The sequence below is a fragment of the Lygodium microphyllum genome, chromosome 25 (assembly GCF_053477565.2).
Source record: "Lygodium microphyllum isolate KBCC chromosome 25, Lygodium_microphyllum_v1.1.10, whole genome shotgun sequence".
In the NCBI taxonomy this organism is placed as follows: domain Eukaryota; kingdom Viridiplantae; phylum Streptophyta; class Polypodiopsida; order Schizaeales; family Lygodiaceae; genus Lygodium; species Lygodium microphyllum.
In genome coordinates, this window is record NC_141159.1 from 32,101,510 (window position 1) to 32,126,080 (window position 24,571).

At 40.6% G+C, this 24,571-nt stretch overlaps 1 protein-coding gene across 1 annotated transcript in view; it reads left to right on the forward strand.

The window, feature by feature from the left end:
- Positions 1-24,571, forward strand: part of COQ3 (coenzyme Q 3) — a 166,977-nt gene that overhangs the window by 122,575 nt on the left and 19,831 nt on the right. The window contains exon 7 of the mRNA XM_087666449.1: positions 55-204. Coding sequence (XP_087522575.1) covers positions 55-204 — 150 coding nt within the window. The remainder of the gene's footprint in view (positions 1-54; positions 205-24,571) is intronic.

Sequence of the window (24,571 nt, forward strand, 5' to 3'; positions counted from 1 at the left end):
TTCAATATAAGCTCTAAATATTTAGCGTGCTTGTTTGTTTTGTGTATTGCACAGCTTATTGAGCATGTGAAAGATCCAAAGACTCTTACACAGTCACTTTCTACCTTAACAAAAAGAGATGGAGCAGTTGTCATATCTACTATAAATAGATCAATTACCGGCTATCTTTTAGCGATTGTTGCAGCGGAGCATCTTCTTCATTGGGTAAGTTTAACAAATACTGATGGAAGAAACACATCAATTTGGGTCTTTCAAAGTGCTCGCAAGCATTTTGTATCTATTGATTGTGGATTGTGCAAGTTGTAGGAGCCTGATTACTGCTAGTTGATTTGGATATCCATGTACCTTGAAGAATTAAAGTGTCATTTATATCAGATTTTTCATATAAGTCGTTGCTACAATACCCAAACAGCCTTGAATATCCAAACAGCTGTTGTTGGTGACTCTTTCACAGGTAGGTCATATGATAAAAAGCCAATTGTATTAAAGGTTTAACCAGATGCACTAAGGTGAGAAAACATTGTGTTACTTAATAAGTTTGTCATTTAGCAATGGGAAATTTTCAAGATCCTGAATGTTCTGTTGCCTTTCATTCTCTATCCACTATTTGGCCTACATTCAGGACTTCCAATCGTAGTGGGAGCAGGATGATGTTATCTTGTTTTATTTTAAGGATTTCAGAGCTGGGGAAATGTGTAAGCCCCCCCTTTGTGGCATGTGTGGTCTGTCACACAAGTATAGAGATTACTGCAGTATACCTGTTGTAGATATTTGCAGCAGGAGTTAATGGATTACGCTAGGTTCATCTGAATTTTCTGGTTTCTGCTAAGCTTCATGATTTTACGAGGGCCATCCTCTGCTGGAGGCTCTCAGCAGACTTTGTGACTCCAAAGTTTGCATGCACATGTGTAATAGCTAGAATCCCTGCCATTTGGCAGAGAGCTAGACTGCTATACCTTAAAAAGTTTCAATCTAGTAATCCTATAAATTCCAAAAATACACTTTCACAGTGGAGACAATCTGTAATCCTGCACTTGGTTTTAATTTAGTATAATTGTAACATGTAATACTGACAGCCTGACTAGCACAATATTTCTTTCATGATTTTCTTTTGTTTTCTTTTCTCCTTTCACATCCTTTTCATGCAATGATGATTGTACCATGTCTAATAGATTTAGGAAATCTTTACCCTTGAGCACAGTGCAAACACTCATCAAAGTAGGGGAAAGCATAGCACAGCATGCTCTACTGTTTGAACAGGCAGTTAGCGAGGCAGGTTTTACTGCAGCAGCAATCTTTGAACTGATAGTTTGTTGACAATTATCAGTATCGGCATATTTGAGCTCTTATTGAATTGATATGTTTCCCTCAGCTACAACTCATATCCTAGGGATTGACATTCAGCTCTACATCATCCACATTGAGATCACTGTGACTGGTTCTCACAAGATTCAGCACAGTTCAGACGGTGTGATAAGGTTTATGGGTCCGTGGATTTACTCACCCTTTATACTCTTTTCGGAGCTCACAATTTGTCTTTGGCTCATACCCAACTCTTTAATGTGTTAAAGCTCAAAGCTCTTATGTTTTAAGCAAGCAGTATGCAAACTTTTTTCAAAGAAGTTATATGTGCTGCCTTTCTTTTTGGCAGCAAAAAATGTGGCTAATTATAGTACTTAGAAGAAATTTACAACGAAGTACAGGTGCTCAACAGTCTAGTTGGAGCTGACACAAAGTCACAAAACAATCATATATACAAGCCTCTCAAGGGGATTTTTTTGGGGGGGGAGAGATTTGGGGAAGAAGCTACGAAGGAGTTAACTGCTACTTGGGGTTGCTGGTCTGTATTGTGGAAAGCAGGTCATGGCCATCCCAGGTGCGCAAAAAATAATGTCGAAGCTCTTGATAGGCCCGGAATCACCTTGCACCTAGTCCCATCAGCTGTGGAGGGAGTTGATGATGGAGGTCTAGAGCTCTACCAAGGTTGTGTATATAGAGAGGCATTTGCCACCAAAAATCAGTTGACAATCTGCCTTCCAAATGTGCCACCCTGTGAAGCTCCCAATATCTCCCAGATCTCCGAGCATGACATTGTGGGATCTAGCACTTGACAGATGGGGTAATGCATCTAGGCTGTCCATAGCCCATGAACTTGTCTCAATGATGAAGATCGTGTCATGCATCTCAACCTTGTATAGTAGGTCGTGGCCTTGGCTAATTGCTTGCCAATAGAACCTCTAGGATATGCACCCTAGGCCAGGCGCCGCAAGACGACAAATATAACAAACTCCTCTCCACACCAACTAAGCTGCCTTTCATGGCAATGCTTTGGAGTTTCCTTGCATTGCTAGGCAATGCTTGTAGATTCCATGCTATTGCATTTGGGCCAATCGACTCCTAACTACCAAGCCAAACGAATGGACTTTCCCAATTGAAACTTTGTAAAAATTATATGTGCAACAGAGAGAATCAGAGCAATGAGTAGAGGACATATAGCAAATATGAGAAGAAGAGAAACTGCTTTAATTTCAAATGAATTGATACAAAGATGGCTATGCCCATCCATGAGCTTCCATTGTAAAGCTTAGATAGTGATCGACAGGTGATAGGTAAAGAGCTTAAGGCTAGTGGAAGAACTCTAACTAGGTGAAAGATAGATTGACAATGGCTTTGGAGGGGTCTTTCTTTTATAGCTTGGGAAGGTAGTCTAGTCGGCCTATTTGACCATATTATGAATTTTCCCTAGTCGGCCAAGGAATTTTCCAAGGTATATTTCCTTTATCGTCGAGCTGGGGGCATTGCTGGTTCCCTTGAGATCCCCTAACTAGGGGTTGCTTTTGTGGCTCTCGAATCCCAAAATAAGAGTCCTTGATAACTTTCACACCCCACAACTCGATGCATTGTGTCTTAAGTTGCTACCAATATAATACTCTATCTAATCCAAAGGCTAGATTCACAAAAGTCACATTTTTACGGTTTGGTCACATAGACGTCATTTGACATACAAGTCAGGCCCAATCAATGTCCCGGGCACGCACATGTTTTTTCCTCAAAATGGAGGTTTTACAACTTAAAGCACCATGAATCATTGGTGGCACCTTACCAGGGTGGGGCATTAAGTATATCTACCACCACAACTCCCCCCCTCCCCTAACAAGTGAACTACATTCTCAGCCCAATGTTGAGTCTCTGAAGATGAACTCCAAGCAAATCCTTTGTAAGAGCTTTGGTGAAGATATTTGCTCTATTATCCTCTGTTGGACAGTAGGTAAGCTGTACTATCCCATTCTCGATCAAGTCACATACATAGTGATACTAGATCTTGGTGTGTTTGGTGCATGCATGAAAAATTGGATTTTTGGCAATGACGATGCAACTCTAATTATTACCTCTTAGCAATGTTGGATCTTCATCCTGTACTCATATATGCCATAGGATCCCTTTTAACCATATTGCTTCATATGCAACAAAACAAGTTGCCTTGTAACTGTGCTTGGGTAGAAGACGTTGCCATAGTCGGTTACTTTGTACTGATCTAAGAGAAGATTCTTGAAACCAAAGAGAAACAATATCTAGAAATTGATTTCCTAGAATCACTATCACTTACCCAATCTGAGTGACAGTTCTCCACAAGAGCATTTCCAGAAGTATATGTGATATTGAAGTCGAGAGTTCCCTTCAAGTATCTGAGCACTTGTATCCTAGCTTTTCAATGACTTTCTCGTGGTTTGTTCAAAACTTGCTCAAAACACTAATAGCAAAACTGATACTTGGCCTAGTGTTGCACAAGCAGATGAGTCTGCTGACGAACCTCCTATACCTCCCAATGTTTGCTTTTGCTGATGTATCCTCAATGGATATCTTTACACTGACCTCCATAGATGTAGCTATCTCCTTATACTCGGTCATGCCAATTTCCAAATGCTTTTAAAATCTCCTATGCATACTTCCAAGTCTATCATTTTAAACTCAAAGCTTAAAGCCTTTTGAGTTTGATGGATCATATCTTCATAGTCACGTGTAATAAGACGGTCGTCCACATATAAGACAGTCACTATAGACTTTTTACCATCCTTGTAAACATATAAGTTAGCATTTGAGGCACATCTTTTGAAATTCAAGTCTAAAAAGAATCGATCTATCTGCTAGTACCATGCTCTAGGGGCTTGTTTTAGCTTATGCAATGCTTTCTTTAGCTTATAAACTTTGTTTTCAGAATGGGGGGGCCTTAAACCTCGGTGGTTGAGCCATGTATGCCTTCGCCTCGAGGTTACCATTCAGCAACATTGATTTTACACCCATTTGGTAAATTGGCCACTGCAAGGACTATGCAAATAGTGATCATTCTAACAGTTGAAGCAAATGATTTTTGAAAATTTTCCTTCCACCTGCGAAAATCTCTGTGCAACTAATTTGGCTTTGTACTTTTCTAAGCTTTCATCAGCCTTGTACTTCACCTTCCAGACCCACTTGGGTCAATAATCTTTCTCTTTTCGGGTTGATCCACTAGCTCTGAAGTATCATTTTTCATTATGTTGTTATACTCAGCTTGTATAGCTACTCTCCATGCTAGATCGGCTAGTGCTTCTTTGAAGTGTATTCACTCCTTTACTTCTCTCATAATTTCAGTCATTAAGGCCATATTGACTATGCAAGCAGAAGCCTTTTTTTACTCCTCTATTCTCTAAGACCTCCTTGGTCCATTTGCCTTTTCCTCAATAGTGGTAGGCACAGGATTACAGTGATCATAGAGGTGCTTCACTCATCGTGGCAATGGCTTTTCCGATGGCGTGATTCAAGGTTTGTGAACTTTTTCCTCATCATCCGAAGACGATCCTTCCTTCTCCTTGAGGGTAGGGACAACTCTTGGGATAGGTTCATAGTGGACTACTTTTTTGCTAGATGATAAAGTGGAAAAACTTATATTCTTCTTCTCCACTGTATGTGGTTGTTTCTTAAACACCATATCATGGCTTGCTATGATTTTCTTTCTCTTGGTCATACAATTTGTAGGCCTTTTGCTCATCATTATAACCCAAGAAGATATATTTCGTGCTTTTTGGTTATCCCTTGAAACATGTGTATAGCATTCACATCCAAAAGCTTGAAAATGTGAGACAAATGGTTTTTTTACGAGAATAGGCCTTATAAGGAGTTTTACCCTCAAGAGCCTTTGTGTAACTCCAATTGAGAATGTAGACTGTAGAATTAACAGCTTCCGCCCAAAACTCATTAGTAGGCAATTCCTTGCTCTTAAGTATACACCTTGCTATATTCACAATGGTGCAATTTCGGCGTTTAATTGAGGTGTATGAGGCGTCATCAATTGATGCTTAATTCTTTTGCTATTGCAAAAGTCTTTAAACTCCTTTGAGTTGAACTCATCACCACCATTCATTCTAAACTTTTTCACACTTTGCCTTGTTTTATTCTCAACAAGTTTTAGCTATTCTTTAAATTTACCAAAAGCTTGAGCCTTATCATGAAGTATAGTCACATCTTCCTATTGTAGTCGTTGATGATTAAAATAAAATAAAAAGATACCTCCAAGGCTTTTACCGCACAAGTCAACATGCATCGACTCTAGAGGAGCCTTTGTTGTGTTATTGCTTTTTTGTGGAAATGCCTTTCTTTGTTGCTTGTCCATTATATAAGCTTCATATGGTTCTTTCATTTCAATTATTGTAGGCAGGTAAGCAATCATACCTTGCTTATGCATCTCCTTTAATACTGCAATACCAAGGTGACCAAATCTTTCATGCCAAAGTTTACTTGTGTCTACACCAGTGATGGTTGTAAGAGCACTTAGCTCATATAAGTTATTTCTTCCTTCTTCTTTGCTGACAACTTTACCAGCATTGTTGATAATTTTGTACCTGTCTTGGTAAACTTTACCTCATGGCCAAGAACAACTATAGAAGCAACTAATAACAGATTTCTCTTAATCTTTGGAACATACAACACATTTTAAAGATCTTTGAGTTTACCATTTGGAGTAACAAAGGAAATAGTACCTGTGCCCTCTAGAGGGTATTTTGTATCATTTCTAACCGTCAGAGTGATGGATTCTTGTAGAGGCTTCATAGAACTATATAGATCTTTCTTGTTGGTCATGCGACGGGAGGTGTCACTATTCAATACCCATGAGTTAGTGGTAGATACTTGCTGTGCCAAGGAAGACACTTCCTCAATGGTCACCATGAATAACTCTAACTTTGCTTTAGTTGTGTTAATTGTCTTATTCCCTTTAGTCTTCACAATGCCATTCTTTTCATCAGTCTCATTGACACGACAATCTAAAATTGCATGTTTTTTCTTATTGTAGTAGAAGCATTCTCCTTGAAACTTTTTCTTACCACATTTTTTCTTTTTGTCATCATTGTTAGAGGAACCACCTTGGCCTTTTGCATTGGTTGAGAATGCAACATCTTCAGTGTTGCTACCTTCTCGGGCTTTAAGCCGCAACTCCATTATAGTGCACAAAATTTCTTAAACGTCAAAGCTTGGGATCTCACTTGAGTGCTTAGGGCAGTTGTCAATCCATCAAACTTTGGTGGACAAATCCGATGACATCTTCGAGTTAGCTCCTCACTAGTCTTTTGTATCTCATCCCCAACCATTTGGTTACGTAGATTCTTGATTGAGTGATGAATGCTTCAATTGTCTGTCCTTCAGCAATCTTCTTTGTTGGTCAAGTTTTGAATCCTTGTTTGATTTTGTGTTTCATAGTGAATTCTTAGTACATTCCAAGCCTTTAATACCTTGGTTGTATATTGAATCAAGGTCACAATACTATCAAAATAGCTTGTAATTAATGCAATTAAGGCACATAATGCATTTGTGTTTCTTCGTTTCCAAGCCCGTAGAAGATTTTTATTTGGAGTAATCATAATACTTGAATTTGATGGGTTGGGGGTGGGTTGTGGATTTGAGCCAATCCCTAGCATCATCTCCAGAAGCTCATAAGAATCAAGGATAGTTGTAATTTTAAACTTCTATAAAGTATAGTTTGTATAATCTAACTTGCCTTCATTGAAGGTTGGTGAACAAATTCTGAGTGTTTGAATTGTTAGTACAACACCACCACCACTTGATGCGCCAGCACCACTACTTGATACAACAGATGACATTTCTCCTCTTTGCTATTGAAGCCCTTGCCTCTCACGCACTCTTCACTCCTCAAAGCTCCCTAGGCTCCTTCACCATGTAAAAATTACACGGCACAGTGGACGGAATCTGAGTAAGGAGGAGAGAATACATTGCAAATATGAGAATAACAAAAACTACTCTAATTTGAAATGAATTGATACAAAGATGGCTCTGTCCACCCTTGTGCTTCCACTATGAAGCTTAGATGGCAATTTAGACAGATGATAGACGAAGAGCTTAAGGCTAGTTGGAAGAAACTCTGAGTTGGTGAAAGATAGATTAATGATAGCTTTGAAGGGGTCTTTCTTTTATAACCCGAGAAGGTAGTCTATTTGGTCTGCTCGACCATATTACAAACCTTCCCTTGTCGGCCAAGGAATATTCCCTTTACCATCGAGAGGGGTCCTTGATAACTCCCACACCCCGCAACTTGATGCATTGTCTCTCGAGTTGCTACCAGTATAACTACTCTATCTAACCTAAAGGCTAGATCTACAAAGGTCATCTTTTTGGCATGAGGTCACATAGATGGAGCCTCAAGAGGAACACCAAGAAAATGGGGAATCTACTACAAGAAAATCTATCTTGTATCATCAACAAACATCTTTTTCATATTTGGTATAACCACTACAAGGAAAAGAACACCAGGAACAAGAAATCTTCACGCAACTTCATAGAAACAATTCTCACACGGCTTTAACTTGAACAAAATTGATTATACTCTTTATATTCTTCATAGAATTCATCAAGAGACCACAAAGACACAAGAGAATACACTACTTTGAATGGAAATCATCACATAGTATTCTTCTTCAATAGTTCTATAGCTTTCTCTCACAATCTCTGACTCATAGATATATTGTTTTTCATAGATTTGGCTCTCTCTCACTCACTCACTCTCTCTTATATGCTCTCTCTCAATTGTATAATGGGATAATCAAGAATAATTATTCATAATCCCTCTTTGGTCATGGATACTCCTCCCAAGAGGTATGTTTAATATGAAAGGTCACTAGAGCCACTACAGTGTCCCTTTGTAGCTCAACAGTATCACTAGCACTTCAGTCTTTACTTTAGTCTTCAGGAGCTACTTCTTTGAGCTATTTTGAACTTGTATTTATATCTTCCCAAGGTTGGTAAACTTCCCCAAGCCATATATTCATCCATCATCACACTTACAGAGGCATACAAAACTAAACAGAACAAAGACAGAAGCTTTATAGACGCTCAACAGAGGGTTTACAGAACCATACAGAAGGTCATCAGAAAGCCTTGAGCTCAACTTAAATCATTTTAAACCATCAATAATCAATCAATAAGCTTTCAAATACTCAAACTTCATCACTCATCATTCTAACCGCTCATACATAAGAAAAACATAACAAAACAGAAGGTCAATAGACTCAAACAGAACCAATGAGACACTATCAGAATATCAACAAAACAGGTAAGAATATCACATCTCCACTATAAACCATTATGAGCTTTCAAAACATAATCAACCTCATCTAAAATACTCTCAAACACTTCCAAAACAACTAAACATCATACAAAATCCCTCAAAAATCAACCATTCAGTTCCACAAAAACAACAAAAATTAGTCAAAAAGTCAAGTCATCTCAATCCTCAACATATTGCCACACTTAATCAGGGAGCGTCCTCGTAACCTAAGAAAAAAGAGAACGTAAGTGCAAAATAAAGCTCATCCTAATCTTCTTCAACTTGTTCAAAAATACCATCCAAACACGACCCCAACTCAGAACGTATATCTGAAGGAATTGCAAAGAAAGGAAAACACCTTCATCCATTGTCAAATCTTTGAAACATAAAAACATGACAAACTGTAAAAGGATATAAGAGGTTTTGCATCTTTGGTGGGTGGGGAAGGAGCTCCATCAGGGCAGGACCTGGACATGGTATGCTCAAATCATTTCATAAGGAGGTTTCTAAGAGGCTATGCACAGCGGACGCGTCCCCACACTTAAGATCTTAATAGATCAGATTAACTACGCAAACATGGGCCTAACATTTGATCATAACTCGTATACGTACGTCCCCACACTTAAAACCTGACAGACTTTGGTAAGCAAAAGGGGTAGGGTTAGAAAAACTTGGCCCAATTTGTAGATGGTCGAGGTGAACCATTGCGGACGTATGTAGAAGTCGGTAGGAGGTACCATGGCTCGCCACATCACACTCGCCCAGCATGGCAGGGACCACACAACAGTACCAGGGAGGTAGCTTTGTTGATGAAATGTTGGTTAGGTTGTTGGTGGCAAGGTATCCATCACTCGGTCTCAACAATTACTCATGTTGAAATGATAGATCAGTCGCTCGCCCCATGACTCACATCACTCGAAAAATAATGATTGAAATCCATAACTCACATCCGGTTGAGAGATCGGCAAGAAGAATGGTTGAGAGAGAGTATACCAATGTGCATAGTTGATGGCGCATCAATATGTTTCCACCTATCTGGCATAGGTGCAAGAAGGAAGTCTAGAGAGCCTTAGTGTGCAGTGCGCCAAACAAAATGAGGTGTATAGTGATGGCAGAGGAGGCCCGTCGTGTGGGTGCATAGAGAAACAAGAACGTACCTGTCTCCAAGTGTAAGAATGTCCCTCAATCCTCACCTCTCAATTGACGAAGGGGAAATCAATCACACTTAGTCCCCCTCTGTCTTACGCTCTGTTGATGACTACAAGAGGGCAATCGAGTTCCTGACATCCTCTTGATTGAATCCTCATTGCCACTTGTGCGAAGGTTGTATGTCTTGTGCGAAATTGATGGAGTAATAGTGCATCCCGGTGTGTGTTGGCATAGGGTGTGAGAAGAAAGGCCAGGGAGCCTTGTAGTGCCGTGCACACAAGAAGAATTTGTTCTTTGTGCATTGAGTAGCCCATTCCATGTGTGCAACGCTCCATTCACACATCTCATCTCTTTGTTGGATATAAAGGGCAAGGACTGGTCACTCAGTCCACCATCTGTCTCATGCTCTATTAATGAATATAGAGGGTAGCCTATACTCACATCCCCATCTAGTTAGGATGATAGCTCACATCGCTCAAGGGTTGTCGATGAAGATCGGCTTCGTTAGGTTGATGATGTCAACTTGTATCGATTGATGAGGAGGCATTCCCAAGGAGGTATCTAACAAGTCTAATACTTGAATTGTATATTGAAAATATTGTCTGTTGTAGGAGTTCGAAGCACTGATGGGGTTGCAGGATTCAATGCACCAAGGGAGGCGTGTTAAATTGCCACCAGGAAGCACGAAAGCTCTCGATTTGCCACCCAACCACACTCAGGAAGATGTTGGAAGAAAAAAATGTGTCTCCTTTTGCCAGCTGTCAATTTCTAGCGAGTTATGCTAATTTATAACTCACTTGCTTCCTAAGCCCCCTGAACCCCATACGGGCGCCCAAGGCCCCCGGACGGACATCTCTCATGCTATTTTCCCATAAGTTACATTCATTAATGTAACATTTCCTTCCTCTTAGGAATCGATTTCGTCCTCGAAAACGATACTTGGAAGGTCTAACTGTAAATTGGGAAACCTAAGTTTAGTATCCAACTTCCTAAATACTACACGCCAAATTTAACTATCAAATTTTATATCTTGATCAGAAACTATATTTTTCGGAAGGCCATATAATCGGTATATGTTCTCTATGAACAATTTAGTTAATTTTGGTGTTTTAACATCAGTTGAAGTTGGAATAAAGCTAGCCATTTTGGTTAACCTATCCACAATCACCCACACAGAGTCATGCCCTCTCTGTGTCTTGGGTAGCCCGATAATAAAGTCCATGGAGATACTCTTCCATTTTCTTGAAGAAATCTCTAATGGGTGGAGAAGTCCTCCCATTTTCAAACTTTCAGCTTTATTAACCTGGCACTTATACATTTGATCACATAGTAAAGGACATCCTTATTCATTCCACGCCAATAGAACTGCCTTTTAATAAGACTATAAGTCTTATTAACTCCTGGATGTCGTGCACTAGGGGTATCATGACACTCAAAGAGTATCTGACGCCTTATTTCTTCATCTTTCGGGACACATACCCTATCCTTGGTAGAGTAAATAACCATTATTAATGGTAAAATTCTTCCACTTGAATTCCATTTGAGCAACCCCTGATGCTCCATTTCCTTGTTGAACATCCTTAGATGTTCCTTCCTTAGTGGAGGCCTTTACATTTGGATTCCCATTTTCAATTGCTTCCCATATGTTGGAATATGCCGGATTAACCTGGTATTTCCCTTTTAAGGATTCAAGCAAATCGGAAGTAAATTGGGTAAAACTCAATTCATTTATGATGGGCATTCTGCTGAGCGCATCAGCCACTATATTGTACTTTCCTTTTTTATACCTTATCTCATAGTCGAACTCTTGAAGGAGTTCGGCCCATCTGGCTTTATGCCTTTGTAGATCCGGTTGGTCATTAAGCCACTTAATGCTTTCATGATCCGACAAGATCAAAAGTTTAGCACCGTTCAGAATGTGCCTCCATTTCTTCAGTGCATGTACTATTGCATACTTCTTCTCATAAACGGAATAATTCCGTTTTGCATGGTCTAATTTTTTGCTTTCAAAAGCAACCGGTCGACTCTCTTGTAATAAGACCGTGCGTATTTCCTTGGCACTGGCATCAGCTTCAACCACGAATGGTTTATTGGGATCCACAATTAATAATACTGGAGCCGTAGCAATAGCTACCTTAAGTTTTTCAAAACTTTCATTTTGGTCTATTCCCCAATTAAAGCTCTTCCCTTTCCCTTTAAGTTGGCCCGTCATTGGAACAACTATCTTGGCATAATCTTGAATGAATCTACGATAAAATCCAGATAAACCTAGGAAGATCTACAGCTCTTCCAGGTTCCTTGGAGATGGCCATTCAATAATTGCCTTTATTTTTTTTGAATCCATCTTGATGTCCCATTTCGAGATAATATGCCCCAAATATTTGACCTAGTATGCGAAGAATTCACATTTAGTTTTGTTCGCATAAAGGGAATGGGTTTTTAACTATTGGAATACTAACCGTAAGTGTTCCAAATGTTCTTCTCTTGATTTACTAAAGATCAAGATATCATCCAAAAAGACTACTACAAAGCGTCTTAGATAGGGCCGTAACACAGTATTCATCAACTTCATAAATGTAGCTGGTGCATTTGTGAGGCCAAAAGGCATCACAAAAAAATCATAATACCCATATCTAGTACGAAATGTCGTCTTAGGAACATCCTGGGCCTTAATTCTTGCTTGGTGATAGCCTGATCTTAAGTCAATCTTTGTGAAGAATTTTGCCCTTTGTAATTGATCAAAAAGATCTTCCATTCTGGGCATAGGAAATTTATTCTTCATCGTTATCTTATTAAGTGCTCTATAATCAACACAAAGTCGCATAGAGCCATATTTTTTCTTCACCAATAAATTTGGCGAAGCCCAAGGTGAATTGTTGGGTTGTATAAACCCCTTATCCAGGTAATCCTTGATTTGTCTTTCGACTTCTTGGTGCTGTGTTTCACTTAGCCTGTAAGGTGGTTTAGAAATAGGGTGTGTATCCCTATCTATGTCAATTGGGTGATTTACATCACCCCTATTTGGTGGAAGGCCACTAGGTAAGTCAGATGGAAACACATCTTTAAATTCATCTAACAAACTCATTATTTACATTCAACTCACAAACATAAGAAAATTACTGCTTTATATTACAAGAAATAAAAGTGTCCTGTACAGGGAGGGACCATAACATGTATAGCTCACAAGCTTCCTTCTTCATCAACTTTTGTACTTCAAGGGAACACATTAAAGGGTTATCAGATACTTCATGTTTACCTTGAATCAGAAAAGTCTTACCATCCCTTTCAAATTCCAGTGTAATATGATGATAACTACGCTTTAAGGATGGTTCCAATCCCCATAGCCACTCCTTCTCTAAAGCGATATCGGCCCTTTCTATATTTATAATTTGGAAATCAAGCTTATGTTTATATCCTTGGATCTTGATTTCCAAATATTGATGCTCACCCTTTTGTTGTGGAAGTTTCAACTTTTTGACAAGTGCATAACTTATGAAATTGTGGGTGGTAGAGTCATCAATCATGACTCTAACCCTCTTCCCACCTATCGATCCATGCACTCTAAGTAAATCATGTGGCCCGAAGGTAGGTTGCCACATGGAAATTGACATACAACACGTGTTGTACATCCTTGTGCAAGACATCTAAAGATTTATATCTTTCATGCCCTTAAATTCCAAGGTCTGCACTACATGGATTTGTTTCTCTTTTCCCTTGCCCTTGTCCTTATTCTTTCCTTTATCTTCACCCTTCTTCCTTTGAGGGCAGTTCCAAGCAGCATGGTTAGGAGATAGGCAATTGAAACACAACCTTTCTTTTTTGGTCTTATCAAAGTCATCTTAACTTAGCTTCGGCCGTACAGATTGTCTCTTTTCAAAGGGCTGTTTCTTACCCTTAAGGAATGGCATTTTCCTTTTGGATTTACTTACAAATTTTGAGGTCTGAAATTCCTTAGTCTTGGGCTCCGTGTCAGTGAGACTCGTGAGTGCACCTGGATGCATATTATCTTCATTGATTAATGCAAATTTAATTGCCTCTTCAAGCATCTTAAGTGAACTCCTTTTCACTTCCTTTTTATAGGCCTTATCTAGTCCCCTTATAAATTGTCTTGTCTTTTGAAATTCATATATTCCTTTCAATTTGAGGATTATCTCACGATACTCCTCAAGATATGTCAGTAAAGGTCTTTTCTTTTGTTTGACAAAATCCCAATATTCCCAATTTCTTTCCATTTCATTTTCAGGGAAGAATTCCTTCAAAAAGGCCGATTCAAATTAAGCCCAAGTTTTAGGTATTTTATTTGCCTCCTTTAAAGTTCTCCACCGTTTATATGCCTTTGGTGGAGTACTCTTTAATTTGTGCAAATCCTCCCATTTTTGGAGGAAGTTAAAGATAGTGTCTTTGTTTCTATCTTTTTCCACCCGATGAAATTGAGGGGGTTTCATATCTTTTAACATTGGGCTATCCCTCAGCTTTTGGTGGGGTTCCCTTGTGTCTCTCATAGTCACATCTACATCTTTCGATGAAGATGGAATATTTGAGGCCTCCCTATATATGGGAGGTCTCTCTTTTCATTTGGAATAAGCTCTCATACTGAAATTTCAACCATATACTTTGTACTCTCCTATCTATCTCTCATCTAAGAAAGACTTTCTACTTACTTTGATCTAATCCAAGCACTAAAGAAAGAAATCAACTTGTTGCGCAGAGTTTGTAGAAATTAGGGTTTCAAAACCCTAATTTTCAGAATTGCAGCAAATCATCCCTTTTGTATATGGTTCAGACACTTAGTGCTTGTGGTTTTGTTTCAATAAATTCTTGTAAAGGGGGAGGGGTTGGTTCTCCTCTCAACGTGGTGTCGACTCCTCTCTCTTTCTCTTTTTTTTTTTTTGTGAAGATAATTGAATTAAGTAAATATTTTACATCTGACCATGAGGTCGACTTAGAACTCTCTCTGCGAAAAATATATACATCAGACCATCTGGTTAGCATTCTCACTAAATCCCTTACATTTTGTTACATCAGACCATTAGGTCCTCCAAGAAAGTGACGAAAGACTATCAGGACTTTAATACGAGTCTCACCTAGACATTCCAAGTGCAAGAGACGGCGTTGCAAGGACTGGTCATCTCCCAAGCATTTTGTGATAGCCACATGCAAAGAGTGTATCTCTAACTCAATATGGAAGACTGCTTCTGTATCATACACCAACTGGAAAGGGTCTGTCTTGTAGCAGTCTTATGGGAGGTTTTGTACGCCCAGAAGGCCTTTGTAAATCGATCGTCCCAATCACGACGATGTGCGGGAATCGTCCTTGTCAGAATCAAGCAAAGGATGTGATTGGTAACTTCGATTTGGCCGTTGGCTTTGGGATAGTAAGGTGTAGACTTACGATGGCATATCTTGTATAGCTCTGTCAATTCTTCCATAATCTTGTTAAGAAAGTGCGTACCTCTGTCACTTACGAGCTCTAGGGGACTGCCAAAATACTTGATGATGTTCATGTACAGGAACAGGGCCACGCTGTTACCATCATCTTGCTTGAGAGCTTTGGCTTCACACCACTTTATCACATAGTTCGTATCAACCAATATATATATGTTCTGTTTCCTTCTAGTTGGCGGATCAATGGGACCCACGAAGTCGATTTTGCACTTCTCGAACGGCTTTAGGGCGAGGATGGGTTGCAGTGGCATGGCGCTAGATTTGGTAGGCTTTCTCATTCGTTGACAAGCATCACAACGTTTGCAATAGTCATAAGCATCCTTGTGGAGCGTTGGCAACCAATATCCTATGAGCAAGGCCTTTTTGGATATCGCTTCACCTGCAAAATGTCCTCCACAGGGCTTGTCGTGGCATGCTTTCAGAACGATCTCAATCTCCTCTTCTGAAATACATCCGTGCAATACTTCATCTTTGCCTTTCTTGTACAGAGCGCCACCTAACAGGGTGTAGGGGACTGATTCCAACAGAAGCTTCTTCTTTTTACGGCTAGAGATACCAGGAGGATATTGTTGGTTTGCTAAGAGGTTGGCTATGTCTGTGTACCATGGGGTAACGGTTTCGATTAGAAAGAGGAAAGCATTAGGAAGGTTAGAGTCATTCTGCTTCTCTTCATTGCTCTGAGGGATTTCTGACAGATGATCAACCAGGACATGAAAACGACCAAGTTTAGTAGCCACTTCAAAGGCGAAATCTTGAAACAGGAGCCATCTCATCATTCTTCCCTTTATATCAGCCTTGTTTATCAAGAAGGAGAGGGCCTCATGGTCCACCTAGAATTTGAAATATGTCGACATAGATAGTGTCAGAATTTTTTCAAGGCGAATACCATTTCCAAGCACTCAAGCTACTGTGTAGTTTCGTTCTTTGTCGGTTACTTTCCGGCTTGCATAATAGATAGGTTAATCCAACTTCGAGGAGCCTTTTTGCATAAGATTGCACATAGCCTTTAACTGACGCATCAATGTGCACATGGAATTCCTTTGTCCAATCAGGAGGTTGTAGGACGGTTTCTTCAATCAGACATTGCTTCAGGGTATTAAACACCTCGTTACAATCAGCGGTCCATATGAACTCTGTACGTTTTCTGAGGAGATTATGCAAGGGGGCTGTCTTTGTTGCAAAATGTGCAATGAACCTTTTGTAATAACCCACATGGCCAAGGAATCCCCTCAACTATTTGAGGTTGGTTGGCGTTGTTAAGGCTACGATATTCTCCAGCTTTGCAGGGTCTATTGCTATCTTCTATGCAGAGACAATGTGGCCCAGAATAACTATTGAGGAGACTCCGAAGATGCATTTGTCGGGGTTGAGAGAGATCCCATATTCTCGACATCTGTCAAAACACTGCTCTAGGTGTTCCTAATGCTCATGGATTAGGCTATAGACACAGAAGTCATCTAGGTACACCTCGATGAAGTCATGCAGATAGTTTTGGAATACAGCCATTATCACTCATTGAAATGTAGCACGAGCATTACAGAGCCCGAACGGCATCACTCTGTAAGCATAGATTCTCTATTTTGTTGTGAAGGTTGTTTTGGATTGATCTTCTTCTGCGATTTGGACTTGGTTATATTCGTTGAATCCGTCCAAGAGGGAATAAAGTTGATGACTTGCCACTGTCTAGCAGTTGGTCTATGAAGGGAATAGGAAAATGATCCTTCTTGGTCTTGGAATTCAGCTTTCAGAAGTCCACACATATTCGTAGCTTTCCATTCTTCTTGGGTACTATCACAATGAGCGAAATCCATTCACTATTGCCCACTGGATAGATAAACTCAGCTTCAAGGAGCTTCAGTAATTCGGCCTTCACTAGGATAGAGTAATTTGGATTCATTCGCCTCTGTCTTTGTCTCACACGCTTGGCATTAGGCTCTAGGTTGATGTGGTGTTGGCATACTATGGGATCAATCCCCTTCAGATCTTTGTATGACCATGTAAACATGCCCAAGTTCTCCTTCAATAGGTCATGCAAGACCAATAGTTTCTTTTTCTAGAAGATTGATATCCATCTTCAGATGACGTTCGATACCATCTGCATCCACGAACATTAATTGCTTTTCACCTTCCACTTCATGGATAAAGGTCCCATGGACTGCTTTTGGATATAGATTTGACTTTTTCAAGTGAGTAGTCTCCTCTTTTGATGATCCATTGGAATCAACTTCCTCTTTCAGTGGAGACTTAGCTTGCTTCTTGGAAAGCTGAAAGGATATTAGAGCGGTTTTGGATTTGGTTTGAGGATGAGTTACTTCTTGGCTTGAGGACTCGTCTTTTGAGGGGATGCATCCAAGAACGTCATGTAACAGGAACCTTCTGAGTTCTGTTTGAGCTGCCGATCTGGTGGTTGTTGGCAAGGTGCATCATCATCATCTTCTTGTGAGAAGGGTGGATTAGGACAGCAATAACCACTGTTGAAGGAAGGCTTATTCTTCTTAATCCATTTCTTATGGATATGTTGCACATGATGTGACTCATTAGTCAGTCCAAAAGATACCAAAGTTATTCTGTCTAATAGCATCCGGCTTTTTGTTTCTGGAGCTTTTGAAACTTCTTCCTCATCTGTGCCTTTTGCGAGTAGCATAGACTCTTCTAGCTCGCTTTCATAATTTTCTTCTTCACTGTTATCTTCGTCCTCTCAGACTCTATTTCTACCTCTATGGGGGCTCTGTAAGAGAAGACCAGACTCTCTAATGTGTTCTCTGCTTTTGATTCTGCGTCTGTCTCTGGTTCAAACCTTGCTTCTGTCTCTGTCTCTGCTACGGCCATGCAATAGGGAGAACAGTACATCAATGCTTCTATTGGGTATTTTACTCACGCCTCACTTATGCCTACGCTCACATAGGAGTCGGTGATCAGTAGGACATTGGGATACTTTTTACTCTTGGTAGGAGAGGTTTTTTTCCCTCAGACTTATGATATTATTTCGTATGTGCTTATGACACACTTACGGGCACTTACCGTGTTCGGGTGTGAACACCCCCCTACAACCCTAAGGTTTAAGGGTTGTACCTTGTACTTTCAGTTGATACTCTTTCAGTCTATCGCATTGGGTGTCGTGCTTCACTCTCTATTGTCTACTGGTTTTCTGTACTGAGCTTCGATCTTGTCCTGTCTCACATTTGGTATCAGAGCATTGGCTCTGCTCTGCTCAGCTCAGGTTTTGCCCAGCTCTGCTCAGCCTCCAGGAGCTTCTTGCTCAATCCAACTCTGCCTTGGCTCTGTTCAGTCTTTGCAGCAGCTCCTGCCCTTTCCTTGCTCGCCAGCACTAGTGTTGCTCGTCTCCAGCAGCTTCTCGCCCAGCACCATTGCCCCTACCTTGCGACGTCAGTCTGTAGCAACCACGTCGCCTGCTAGCTGCTGCACGAGCCCGCCAAACGTTTGTCACCAGCCGTCAAGCTTGTCAATCGTCACCTGCCGACTGTGCCATTAAGCTCGCCACTCGTCTGACCCGCCAACAGTGTCGTGAGGAAGGCGATAGTCCGTTTGACATCTGCTGCTCGACAACACGTGATAAGCGCTGCCAACTCCAGCCTCGGACGTTAGCTTGCTCGACAGTCCCCACATTACCTGCAGACAGCCCCCGTTTGAAGCGCAAGTCAACCCGCCAGATTACACGTGATTGCTATGGTAAACGGTTTTTTAAATTTTTAATTCCAGCTGCAATTTTTGGAAGCAGGAGTTCCTACGCCACAAGCATAGCATTCAGAAACATGTCTGGGACACATTGAATGCAATTTCTGGATACAGTCATCAAATTTTTTTGGGGCTTTTATGTTTTCTGTGAACATTGGCATATGCAATGCAATTACAGTCATTGAAAGACTGTTTTTGACAAACCTGAGGCAAGAAATTTCGGGGGTTTTGCTAGTATAGTGTTGATGAACATTGATTGCACGTTGGACTGCGTGCATAACACACAATTTTGACAGAGTGCACCTCTGTACACTAATTACAGAAAGTTATTTCCTGCAATTTTTGAAAATTTTCAGATTTCCAGTGTAGTCGTGCTTCGACATTGCTCTTTTGCATTTTTGGTAATTGAAAATCATGGCAAATCAGGGAGGAGATGTTTTCACCTATGTATCCAAGGAGGACAGATTGGATGAAAATAACTATTCACTTTGGTCCTTCATGATGAAGAATGTACTTGTGGCCAAAAATCTTTGGGATTATGTCAGTGGAGAAGAAGCTCGACCTAGAGTTGTGGCTCCAACTACTCCTCCTCCAGGAGGACGTGCACCACCGACACCTCAGGCTGCCCCACTTCAGCCACTTCCCCAAAGAACAACTCCTCAAAAAGCATGGGATAGACGGGATGCATATGCTTTGTCGCTTATTGCATTGGCAGTTCAATAATCAATCATCCCCCACATTCGTTCAGCAGTTTTTTCACGAGAAGCTTGGCTAACTTTGGAGCAGATCGTTGCAGACAAGAATGAGACTCGCATCTCTTTCTCAAAGAAAGAGCTAGAGACATTGAAAATGGATGAAGGTGATTCTAGTCAGGATCACTTGAACAAAATTCAAGACTTGCGAGAGCAACTCATGTACTTGGCTTTTCATACGGTCTTAAACCTCACCTTGAGGATTGCTGTGCAGCCAATCACTTTTCTTTAGTTAGTCAGTTTGCTTCTAGAGGAGGAGCAAACATGGAGGAATAGTGGTGTGGATGCTATAGCCTTTGAGCAGGCTTTTATGGCTAGACAGAAGGGCAAAGGCAGCCAAGTGAAGAATGCTCCATAGAGCTGTGGGACTGCTGGCACATCATAGGCAAACAAAAAACAAGGGGGCACGCAAGCCAAAAAGGGGAAATGCCATTATTGCAAGAAGCCAGGCCACTACATCATTGAGTGTAGAAAGTGCATTGCCAAAGAGAAAAAAAAGGAGTCAGGAATGTCTATTTTTGATGCTCCTTCCACTGCTACCGAGTCTGCGTCGTTTATTGTAGACAGGGACTATTGTTTTTACACATGTAGTTATGACACCTTTTGGGCAGATCGAGCATTCAGCTCTACTTAGGATGCAAACACTTGGTTTTTTGACAGTGGTGCTTCTAGGCATATTATATCTCGTAGAGATTTATTTGCATCTGTTCGTGCAGCTTTAGTTGGCAAGTCTGTATAGTGTGCCAACAATGCATCATATCTTGTTAGAGGTATTGGGGAGATTGTGCTCACAGCCATTGATGGCTCTATTCTCCGCCTACAAGATGCTTTATTTGTGCCAGGGATAAATAAGAATTTGCTCTCTATCTCTTCTTTGACACATTGTGGATTGCAGGTCACATTTGATGATGACCGATGCATGGTGAGAGATAAAGAATACATGACTTTGGTCTTGACAGGTGCTTCATGTCATGGATTATACGAGTTGGATGCTCTTTTATTTGATCAGTCAGCGTATGTGACATCCACTCTTACTTCTGCTATGATACATGCAGAGTTATGGCATGCTAGGATGGGGCATGTGAACTTTGGCAGCTTGATGCTCTTACAGCATACACAGATGCTGGATGGATTACCTCTACTGGAGAGACCTCCTGAGCACTTGTGCGAAGGATGTATTTTGGGAAAAATGCATCGTTTTTCGTTTCCCTGTGATGTTGCTTTTCGAGCAACATCCAAGCTGTAATTAGTGCATTCAGATTTATGTGGATCTATGCAAACAAAGTCATTGGGAGGATGTTACTATTTTGTGACTTTTATTGATGACTTTACTTGATTTTGCTGGGTCTACTCTTTGGTCAAAAAGTCAGAAGTGTATGATGCATTCTCGGCTTTTATTACACTTGTTGAAAACTAGTTTGGTTGTAAAATTAAGACTCTTTGTTCGGACCAAGGGGGGGAATACATGTCCTCTATGCTGAATTCCTTTTTAAAGCAGAAGGGCATTGTCCATCAGTACATTGCTGCTTATACTCCATAGTAGAATGGGGTTGCAGAGAGAGAATCGGTCACTCATGGAGATGGCCTGATGTATGCTAAATGCAAAGATCTTGCATCAGTTTCTGGATGGAAGCCATCATGTGTGCTTGCCATGTTTTGAACAGATGTCCCACCAAAGCTTTGAAGAAAATTACACCTTTTGAGGCTTAGAACAGCCGGAAACCTTTTGTTGGACAGTTTCATACCTTTGGGTGCCTTGCATATGCATATATTCCAAAGGTACTCAAGATAAAGTTGGATAACAAGGTTGCTAAATGCATTTTTATGGGATATAGTAGTGAAAGCAAAGGCTATAGACTCTATGATCCTGTTTCTAAAAAGGTGTTTGTCAGTAGGGATGTACTATTTGATGAAAAATCAGAATTGTTCATGGCTGGTTTAGACACATATCAGGCTGCCCGTGATGTATTTAAGGGTTGTTGCCCATTACATTTGGTGATTCAGCTGGAGTTTTAGCAAGTGAACTCAATGTTCAGCCAGCTACTCCTTTGGAAAATGTAGAAAATCAGCCATTGGCTGATTTGAATATTTAGCAAAGTACTAAAACTGAAATTCAGCAAGAGCTTATGCACAGTTAGGAGGCAAGAAAAATGCCTAGATGGTATTTACAGACTATGAAAGATAGTCATCTGGATGCACCCATGGCGGGTTGTACTAGAAGGCAAGCTCGTATGCATGATACTGCACATACCATGGAGTTTGTTATGGTAGCAAGCACCCTTGATGACGAGGAGCTTGAATGTTTTGAAGATGCACAACAGAGTGTGCATTGGATGGCAAGAATGAAAGCTGAATTGGATTCTATCACTAAGAATCAAACATGGGATTTGGTGTTTTTGCCATTTGGGAAGAAAGCCATTGGAACAAAATGGGTCTACAAGTTGAAACGGAATGCAGATGGATCCATTGACAAATACAAGGCAAGGCTTGTAGCTAAAGGCTATGCACAGGAAAAAGGCATTGACTATGAGGAGACATTTGCTCCTACTTCCTGTATGACGACCATCAGGTCTATGGTTACTTTGGCTACTCATTATGGATGGACTGTGCATTAGTTGGATATTAAAACTTCATTTTTACATGGGAAACTTCATGAGGAAGTATATGTACAGCAGCCCATTGGTTTTGCAGTTGAGGGCTTGGAACACTTGGTCTGCAAGCTGAAAAAAGCTTTGTATGGTTTGAAACAGGCTCCTAGAGCTTGGTATGCAAAGATAGATGCTTTCTTGCTTAGCCAAGGGTTTATAAATAGCTCATCTGAGTCTGCCCTTTACGTATGTAAAGAGGGGGGATCCATGCTGATCATTGTCTTTATGTTGATGATCTCTTGCTTACACGGACACATGCTGATCAGATTTCAGCATTTAAACAAGATTTGCAGCAAACTTTTGACATGTCAGACTCGGGGTCTTTTTGTTATTACTTGGGCATTCAGTTCATACATGATGCTAGAGGTATTGGGTTATCACAGTCAAGATACATTGGCAAACTTCTTGAGAAGTTTGGCTTACAGGATTGCAAGACAGTTTGTACACCAATGGAACTTGGACTTAAATTGTCATTACATGATGACAGTGATTTGTTTGATATACACACATATGCTCCAGTAGTTGAATGTCTTATTTACTTATGCAACACTAGGCCAAACATACAGTTTGCAGTTTCAGCCCTGAGTAGATATATGTATCAGCCACGCATGTCACATTGGCAAGCTGTTAAGCGTGTCTTTCGTTATTTGTAGGGTACTAGATCTCTTGGATTGCTTTATACCAAGGGGGAACCGTTGCAGTTACATGCTTACAGTGATTCTGATTGGGATGGTGATTATGATTCACGTCACTCCACTAGTGGCAATTGTATCTTTCTTGGCTCGTCTTGCATATCTTGGCTTAGCAATAAATAGTCCAGTGTTGCCACATCGTCATGTGAAGCTGAATACAAGGCAACTTTCACTACGAGAGTTGAATGCGTATGGATTAGACGCTTGCTTGCTGATCTGGATGTATCTGTTACGGAGCCTACTCCTTTGTTCACTGACAGTCAGAGTGCCATTGCAGTGGCACGGAACCCAGTGCTTCATGCACGCACGAAACACATTGAGATACATTATCACTTTGTTAGAGAGAGGCTACATGCAGGTGATACCAGCCTTGTCTATTGTCCTACCACTAATAATATGGTAGACATCTTCACCAAAGCTCTTTCTCGTGAAAAATTTAAAGCATTTTGCCATGCTTTAAATTTGATCTCCTTTGGTGGCGGATGATCCTTCTACTCTTGATCACTCTTCACTCCAGGGGGGTTTGTTGGGTATTTCACTCACGCCTCACTTACGCCTACGCTCACATAGGAGTGTCGGTGATTAGTAGGACACTGGGGCACTTTTTACTCTTGGTAGGAGAGGTTTTTTACCCTAGACTTATGGTATTATTTTGTATGTGCTTATGACACACACTTACGGACACTTACCGTGTTCGGGTGTGAAGATTCCCCTACAACCGTAAGGTTTAAGGATTGTACCTTGTATTTTCAGTTGACACTCTTTCAGTCTATTGCATTGGGTGTCATGCTTTACTCTCTACTGTCTACTGGTTTTCTGTATCGAGCTTCTATCCTATCCTGTCTCACAGCTTCGATCTCGCTGTCAAAGGTGATTTGAGAAGTCATTTCAGGTTTAAGCAAGAGGTATTTACCCATTGACAAAGACTTGGATCCTTTTGACAGTTGGCTTATAGTGAGTACTGTCAGGGACTATGCCTCTGTTTTCTTAGCGAAGATCTGTTTGATAGCTTCTTCATCTCTTGATGTACCATTTGCTACTTCGTTAGAAGAGTCTGTGACGACTTCAATGGAAGTGGATCCATTGCGTTTTTGCGATCCATACAACTTCAATACTCATTGTTGGGTCTTTTGCCTAGGGTTAGGGTTTCTTTGAACCAATCTGTCCGCACCCTTGCTTCAAAAAGCTACGGTCTTCCCAACAAGAAAGGGTATGAGGTTCCATAGGAATTCGGTTTGACCACCAGATATGTCAGTCAATAATCTCTTCATGTGAGGGTTGTCTTCACGTACGGGAGAATGCCCAAAGACTTAATTTTACTTTGGTCTGCTAATTTGATAAGCCACTGCGTAGGTTGCATTCCTTGCAAGCCTAGATCCTTGATTGTCACATCTGTCATTATGTTCACGGATGAATCTCCATCAATCAATGCATATGCTATAAAGCATTCTTTAATCCACACGTCAATCTTTGGGATACTAGGATCCAAGAAAGTGTTAGCTACATCCACTTCTTTCACAAGCTGTGGAGCTTTGTTGAACTTGGTTAGTGTGAAAGGAGCAATCCTTAGGCCTCTTTTTATTATTTGTATGCTTTTGA